The 9,150-nt window shown below is 32.6% G+C and overlaps 1 protein-coding gene across 1 annotated transcript; it reads right to left on the bottom strand.

Annotated features, from left to right (window-relative positions):
* Positions 1–1,121: 1,121 nt before the first annotated feature.
* Positions 1,122–1,517, bottom strand: LOC111880677 (uncharacterized). The gene has a single exon (XM_023877093.1). The coding sequence runs from the start codon at positions 1,515–1,517 to the stop codon at positions 1,122–1,124; it is 396 nt and encodes a 131-aa protein (XP_023732861.1).
* Between the last annotated feature and the right edge of the window lie 7,633 nt (positions 1,518–9,150).

The following is a 9,150-nucleotide window of genomic DNA, read 5'->3' as shown; positions in this document are numbered from 1 at the left end:
TTATACAGTTGTTGCTATGAAACGGGTGTTTGGGATAACTTTTAAAGTGATTTATAATTTTTATTTTTTTTAAAAGTCAAAAAGATGTTTGGTAATTCTGACTTTTCCAACTTTTCTAATAGAGTAAATGACATCTTTTTGAAAAGTCACGGAATCCTGACTTTTCCATCTTTTACAAAAAAGATTTTTTGGTTTTCAAAAACTAAGTCAAACACCCTCTATGTAATTCCTATACCACCACAACATCCAAATAGTAACTATAACAATAACTTTAAGAGCTTTTGTCTTCCAACTTGACATTGAGGCCGAATCGACCCAAGTCATAAGTTCAATGACTTCAATAACAACCGAAAAAGGTAAGTCAGTCCATTTGGCTATGCGATTCCAAACATAAACAACTACCGAACAACTAAAAAACACATGATAAATTTCTTATAATTTTTTTTATCAAATCAAGGAGCACCAACTCCCATTTTGAATTCAATGTTTAATTCAAGTCAATCCATCAAATTAATAAACTATTTTATAAAAAAAAAACAATTTTACAAGATTGTCGAATTTAAAGGTTAATTATTTAATTAGAAGTAGAAAGTAAATAAATTTATAATATGGGATTTGGGGAATTTCGCTTAATTAAGAATTTAAGATGACACCAATCTTACAAACATAAGTTACATTTTTCTAAATATATACAGAATTTAATTAGTATCGACATAATTTTGTTCTATTATTATATATATATATATATATATATATATATATATATATATATATATATATATATATATATATATATATATATATATATATATATATATATATATATATATATATATATATATATTTACACACAGATAAATTAATTATATTTCACATGAATTCATTTTCGTAATTTTTTTCAAAAGAATTCAAATAAATGTATATAAACAAAATCAAATAAAAAATTAATAAATAAATAAATGGTTGAATTATATAATTGTAGTTCATTTCTTTTCACATGAACAACTTCGATCCATAATAATTCAATGTTATACTTTAAAGATTTACTCAAGAAATCACTTTGAAAGCTCCTTCAACTCATCTCCAAATCAATTCTTCACATGAAAATGGCGATGCAGTCGTCAAGTTTCCAGAAATCCAGTCATTCTCAGAACGGAATTCCTCATTTCACTCAAATCTCTTCCTTTCAACGTCCTTCCGACTCCAGAGCAAACGGAAAACGCCATTTTCGCCACCACTCGCCGCCGCACCATCACATGAGGAGGCACCATTTCTTCTTCATCTTCGTCTTCGTATTCAAATAAACTTGGTTCCATGTAATGGAACAAAGCGAAACTCTCAGGTATATCCATCGCCTTCGTTTTCGTCCTCTTCTTCTCTACCTTTTTCCTCTTAACTCTCCGAGATTCCTCCGGATCGGAGTCTGTAAAGCATTTTAAGCAACGATCGCCGTCGTCTACATTGTTTCCGGTGAATACAACATCAGATTCATCAAATTCTTCGTTAATTTCCGTCATCGGAGAGCGAAATCAGCTGAGACTTGATTGAGGATATGATGGAGTTTGAAATGGTGAATGGTGAAGAATGGAAATTTATAGGGGGATGGAATCGGAATCGGAATCGTCGTGAGTACGCAATCATTCTCTGTCGTTTGAGTGTGGGCCCAGTTTTCTCTCTCTCTAAAAGTCTATGTTTTCTCTCTCTAAAAGTAATTAATTGTGTGTCAGCTGCCTAAATTATACAGATTGGCTTACCCAGCTTACTTGTGGCTCACGTAACTGTGTACAAGCAAACCTTCATAGAGTACCACTTACGCTACCTTCCATGGATTACGTTGGGAAGCTTCTATCCATATTTTTGTCTCTTATGAGTGTTAATTATACACAGTTATCTCGTTAAATTTGTTTAATTTCGAATTAATGGTTTTTTAAAGAGATAATTTGTATATAACAATTTTTCTTCATTCACAACAATTGATGTTCTAAAATGTTTTACTTTACATCTTTATAATGCATAATTGTTATGTATGCTAAAAAAAAATTATTGTTAGAACACCTTTTGAAACATTCTAACATATTAACTTAACCCTATTTTTAATCTAAGGGTAGTGGGTATCATCTCCTTTCCCGATTTCATCTTTGATATTAACCAAAATTTAAGCAAATTATGGATATGATTCAATCATTGTTACGTAATGGTGTTAACCGTCTTGAATGCGTATTCAAAATTTTCTTAAAAGTCATAGTTGGAGAAAGAATACAGTTGGTTAATAGTAGCAATGACAACTAATAGCTTCATTTGTGTAATGTTTCTTTAGTTAAGATTTTTTTTCCTCTAACAATCTTTGTAAAAAATAATTTGTGGGTTGGGTAATTTTTGCACGTTCAGATTCATCATGGCGACATCTTCACCAAATATCCATGTGTATGTTATGTGATGGCAAAGTGGACTACATCGATTATGTATACATACGGCGTGTTCAACAAAACTAACTGGTAGCGAGTAAATTTTGATTTTGGAGCTTTTTGTTGAAAGCTACTCTATGTAGCTTTTGATTTTGGAACTTTTTGTTTAAGCTAAAAGTTAAACGCTCCTATCACCGAACAAGACTTTCTTTTTAACTAGCGTTTTCTTAAAAGCTAGAAGCTCCAAAAAGGTATGTGCCGAACACGCCAATAAGCACTTTCTCAGTGCATGAACTCAATTACATGCTTCATAAAACTTGGATATAATAATGGTAAGATTATCTACTATCATTTCCACATTCCTAATATTAAACTTGATTACGGGTTTTCCCCTCTTGTCAACGATAAGGACATGTATACAAAGTCATGAGCATAGGCAATTGTTCGGAGAAATATCCAAGATCATAATTAAATTGGTTAAGGTCATGACTAAATTAATATAATTTTATGGAATAAAAGTAAAGTTTTTTTTGGTTGTCTTTAAAAGTTAGAAATAGCTAGAAATGACTTTGATAAAGAGATAAAATGATTTGTTAATATATTATATGATTAATATATTAAATAGAAATAATAAATAATTAATTACAAATGATTAGAAATAGTCGGAATTAATTAATTATTATTCAAAATTAATTTGGAATTAATTAGAATTAATTAAAGGTACAATGATGAATTGTAATTCTTCAATAGTTGAATAAAATGTGACATCCCCATGTTTTCAAAACCAATTAAAACGTTTACTTTACGCTTTAAGTTTTTGCGATGCGAAAAATCCTAGTTTAAGTAAAACAATTTGAGATAACATAAGTTATTTCATTATATTAAAATACTATGGATGCATATAATACTCGACATCCTAACTAGTTTCCAACAACCTTAGTTTCACTACATGTGATGCATATAAATTGAGTGAGTCGAGTTTTGGGAAACATGGTGAGATGCATAGGTTTTCAAGCCCATAATAATTTAATGATAATAAATCATAATAACATTCCTGCAAACAAACATTATAGATGTAAATAATCTGATGTAAGACCACTTACCCTGCTCAGTAGATTCTCACAAATCCTAATTCGACGACCATCTTGAAAAATCACTTTACCTGATAAATCATCTGAGCAACTGTTTGACTACACAACTAGGGTGTCATTGGCTAGTGTAAGTCATATAAAGGTAACCAATGTTCATAGTAGTTGGTAAATATGGTATCACATTCTATCTATGTTTGTGGGTTATAAGTGTACACTAGCAACATAATTCATTAAACCGCCTAGAATAGTCAATTGTTGTCATCTACTCTGGTCCATGACTTAGACATACTTGCTAGTTGTCAGATCTGGAACCACAATTTCTGGTCATCCGAAAAGAGGAGGACTACTACACTCTGCTTCGATCTCATACTTTACCTCAGAATGAGACCTATCTGATATTCAACTTATTTGGAGCTAAGCACCTTTTATAAGTATATAACTAACCCATACTATAACTAAAGACAAATGTGATTCCGACACAGTTCTTAATTGTCACACCCCTAAACCATAATGACGGAAACGTTCGGGAGTGGATGACTTCATGTATAGTATCATAACAACGAATGTAATAGTGAAGAAAGCAAACACAACCATCATCAATATAATTGAAAGAGTTACATCATAGAATAAGTTTACATGTTTAAAATCAATTACATCATGATGACAAAATAAGTTTTGAATTTAACGCCTTAGCGCTCCGTCCTCGAAAGCAGATGATTACCTGTTTAGCGATTTTCTGAGAATACAAGTTGTTTGAAAAAGTGTCAACACAAAGGTTGGTGAGTTCATAAGAGTTTTAATTGAGAAATAAACTATTTTCCTTGTAAAAGCAACTAAGTTGTTCCAGAAAATCCGATATTTCCCTTAAAGAGTGAATTGAAAGTTTCTATGTTATGAAATAGTGCATCCTAGAATTCCTTATAGTTTCCTTCTATAATCTACAAGTATATATAAGTTATATAAAATTAAAGTTAGATAAAACGTCGAATGTAATGGGTCTGCCCTAGGCCCACAACCAAACAAGGAACAGGAAATAAGGCGACCCACCAATTCTAAGTCAATCACGACTAGATTCTGTATAACTCTAGCATATACACTTAGAAATTATAGCTGAAACCAAAGACCGAAACCAAATCCTAGTGTAGTGTACGAAATAGTAGTAGTGGCTGTGAACATAAACTATACATATCATAGTTCATCAAATAGTGATGGTTGTAGTGAACATGAACTATGCATATTATAGTTTAGCAAATGTGATGGCGATGGTGAACATAAACTATACATATCACAGTTCATCAAATAGCGATAGTGGTTGTGAACATGAACTATGCATATTATAGCTTATCAAAAGTGGTGGTGATAGTCAATCCCTTCTTGTAATAAGTTCGTAGTGTAGATGAAACATAATCTATACCTATTATAGTTTATCACATTGTTTGTAATGTATATACACCCTAACTGTACCGATTATAACTAGCGTATTTGTTTGTGGGGGTATAATAGACTTAATTATACTTATTATAGTTTATCATAATTATTCGTAGTGGTAGTAACCCTTTTGTATATGTAATACCTTTAGTAATGTGTTTGTTATGTAAATGAATCATAAACTATACCTATTATAGTTTATCAAATATTTGTTGGGGTAGTGAGCATAAACTATACTTGTCATAGTTTACCAATGTTTGTATTTCAATGGATATAACCTTATAATACCATTTATATATTTACCTTACTTATGAAGGTAAGAATCCATTTGTTTTCTGATGTATGTCTATATAGCAAGACAAAATGACATATATGGTAATAACATATCATCACATGAAGGTACACACCTTGCTCAACAAGTTACAAGGTGTAAATGAAATTGAAAACATTTTTCTAGTATTACCATTTCTATTCTGTTTTTAGAAAATTCATAGAAAAATCATTAAAGGTCCAAATCATAATCTGTAAATTCTGAGAGTTTGGAAAATGAGTCTAATTTGTTCATAAATTTTTTTATGATTTTTAGTGCTCTCTAACTTGTGTAAAAATATCCATATTCACAAACTGGTCCGGATTTGTTCTTGAAATGATAGGCTGTTTTGTAAAAATCACCATAAATCATAGAAAAATCGTATGGAGATGTGCAAGTAGTCATTTTAAAGGTATAAACCTGAAATATTTGCATCTAATACAATTTTGAAAACTAAAATGTTTAAGTCGACCAAAATAGTCCGTGAATGGAGTTAAACTTTCTTGATGAAAGCTGTTGAAAAAGTTTAGTTGTGTTCTTGGTGTTTTAACTTGTATCCCCCCCCCCCCCCCCTAAAAACTTAAGAAACCATGAAAATGTAGGGTTTTGAAAATCACCTTGTGTGATTTCAGTGGATGGATGTTGAAGAAAGGAAGTATTCAACTCAAGAACACTTAGAATGTTGCTAGAAGATTCGAAGATCTAACACAAATATGATGGAGTTTGTGTAAGGGATCTATGATTTGAGTTAAAAGGAAGTGTAATAATCACATGAAAGATGATGATACTTACCAATGAAGAAGAAAAGTCTTGGAAAAAGCCTTGGAAAAATCGGTATTGAAAGAGAGAAGTTGAGAGAAAAGTGTTTGCTCTTTGGGTGGAAATGAGAGAAATGAGTGTGAATGAGGAGAGTGGGTGTGTTTTTCTAACTCTTAGAACGTGAGTATGGCTGGGAAATGAATGGGAAAGGACATTGACATGACTAGGGATGGTAGGGAGGGGTGTGGGTTGGTCATGGAGTGGGTATGGGTGGTTGCTTGTGTCATAAAACAAAGAAAAGTCAACACTCCACCTCTTGCACTTCACCCACTCTTCTTGGATAAGATTTATCCCCAAAAACATGATTAATTAATAAATATGGGGCCTTATATGTTAAAATATAATTTTGGGTGAAATTCTCGCGTTAAAATGATCAAAAACGGGCTTAAAACGCAAAAGTAGTCGAAAACCGGGAAGAAAAGGCGAAGTCTGCGAAGCCTCTCGCATGGGACCGAAGGTGCGAGGGTTCGGCCCTGAGAAGGCTAGAACCGAAGGTGAACTTGTCAGACGCAAGCTTGTCAGAATCGAACCTAGGAGAGAAGCGAAATAGATCGAGAGGAGGTTCGGTCCGAAGGGACCTTCGGGTTTGGTCCTTGTGGTTTCGGTCGAGCAGGGTTTGGTCCCTATAGGGGACCTTCGGCTCTAAGAGGGTTCACTTCTTAATAGGAGGTTTCGGTTCCTTAAGGCCATTTCACCAGTTTTTACCCCGTTTTAAGCGGTTTTTGACCCGGTTAAGGGTCGGGATGACCCGAAAGACTACAAAAAGTTAAAGGAACTTTTGAGAGAGATTTGTGAGAGATTTCACATATTTAGAGAGATTTCTCATACTTAGAGAGATTTGGGAGAGATTTCACATACTTAGAGAGATTTGGGAGAGGTTTCACATACTTGGAGAGATTTCTCATACCTAGAGAGATTTGGGAGAGATTTCACATACTTAGAGAGATTTGGGAGAGATTCTAAATAGAGAGAGATAGAGTAAAAGAGATTAGGAGAGGTTTCATTTGTGACCTTTTTGAGTGTCCGGCTTTGCAACGCAAGGTCTGCAAACCCCATTAAGCCATGTTTAAGGGTCTTACACACTCCCGATAAGTATGCAACATTGTTTTATCGGTTTGGTTCGGTACTTACTATAGTTTTAGGTTAAGGAAATCTAGATATACGAACTTTTCAATTGATGATTTCTCATTAGAGTAGCGAGTTGTATAGTAATTGATGATTTCAATTGATGACTCCTCTCTCCTCTCTCTTTCATATTCATCCTCTTGTAACCGTTACAATAATATATATATATATATATATATATATATATATATATATATATATATATATATATATATATATATATAGGGAAGAGTTATATGGAAAATGAATGATTAGGGCAACACATATTTGAACCAATGAAAATATGACAACACATCACTTCCATAATAACTTCCACAATACATTACTTGTGAAGAAAGAAATGGACACGTGTCATTTCATTATTGGTTCCGGTAGATGTTGCCCTAGTTATTTTTTTTCCATAGAACTCATTCATATATATATATATATATATATATATATATATATATATATATATATATATATATATATATATATATATATATATATATATATGCCAGTTATATGTACCATTTGTGTATTTTTGCCTAAATTAATTGTTGACAAAGTAAGTTATATATTTTTATTTTTTGTATAGTTGATTTTTAAATTTTTGTTTATAAAGAGGTTTTTTTTATCATATTTTATTTTATTTAAAATTTCGTAGTTGTTTAAGTTTCCTATAATGTTTTAGTTTATCGAGTAAAAATTATTATATTTGATGTGTGAGCATAACTGATTTATGCAATTTGTATCCTAAAAATTAAGTTATTTTACTTTGAATATAGACAAAAAAAGGAAAAAAGGTTACAAAAGGACCAAAATTTTAAAACAAATATTTTTGGGATTAAAATTGAAAATTCAGCTATAAGCCTAAGGGGTGTGATGATGCTTTTGTCAAAAGTAAAAGTGTGTCACATAGACGCCACGTAATTTTTTACAAAATTTGCCACACTTTCTCTATGAATGGGGTGTGGTGGGTTTTTAGGGGTTTTGGCATTGTAGTACAACAAAACTTAACGAATTTACAAATTTAGTCACTCAAATATTTTTTGTGCTTAATTGGTCGTTAACGTTAGGAAATACCAGCTAATAAGGTTTAGGGGAAATTATATCCGGTTTATGGGTGACATGCTAATGTGTCTTGACATATGTGGGTTTACTGAATGTGTTGAGAAAATGATCAATTTTTGTTCTTTGTTTAGAGCATTCCATGAAAAGGACATCAACTTTGACCTTCTTCTCATGGGTTTGCTGGGTTTGGCCCCATAACATCACCGCCCAACAAATTGGTTCCTGCTACCATGGTTTAGGCGTCGGCGCCTTCACCTTAGACTGGGTCGGGATCTTCGCCTACCATCGCAACCCATTAGTCACCCTTTGGACTTTCACTCTCAACATCAGAAGAGGCTTCAACGTATTCCATGAAATTACCCGTCTTCTCCAACAAGCTATTCACCACCACTGGTCATGAGTACGACACCGCCTTGTTTCAAGAGCCATTTGTTCACCATGGAAAACAAGCCCCAAAACTTATGTTGCTTTTTCCATTGTTTCATCTCCAATGTCTGGGAGGTTTTTGAATGGAAGATTTGAGGAACAAAGACCCTATTTCTTAGATGCTTGTTTTTTTTTGCAAAAAACCACTTGCTGGTGAGACAGATATCTTCATGTACAAGTGAGGTGATTCCCATTTTTTTTTATCTAAACCCATAATTTACTTTGTTTTGTTAAACAAGCTGAGATTATGTTGAATTTTTTATTGATTCATATTTCTCGTTGATGATTTACATAGATGACACAACTTTTTGCAGTGATGAGTGTAGAACAGAGCAGGTTGATAGGGACGAAGCGAAAGATAGCTGGACTGTTTCAATTTCATTAAAATCTATGAGAAAGAAGGATCAGAAAGAGCAATTATCATCAAATACTTCTGCTCCATCTTCTCAGTTTCTTCAGCGGCGATCGATCTGGGTGGTGAACGATTGTGATA

The sequence above is a fragment of the Lactuca sativa genome, chromosome 7, assembly GCF_002870075.4.
Source record: "Lactuca sativa cultivar Salinas chromosome 7, Lsat_Salinas_v11, whole genome shotgun sequence".
NCBI classification, from domain to species: Eukaryota; Viridiplantae; Streptophyta; class Magnoliopsida; order Asterales; family Asteraceae; genus Lactuca; species Lactuca sativa.
The sequence above is the reverse complement of the archived record's forward strand: the minus strand, read 5'-3'. Positions and strand labels throughout refer to the sequence as shown.

Bases quoted from the DNA above. Each gene is read 5' to 3' on its own strand.
- LOC111880677 (XM_023877093.1), bottom strand. From the start codon at position 1,517: ATGACGGAAATTAACGAAGAATTTGATGAATCTGATGTTGTATTCACC.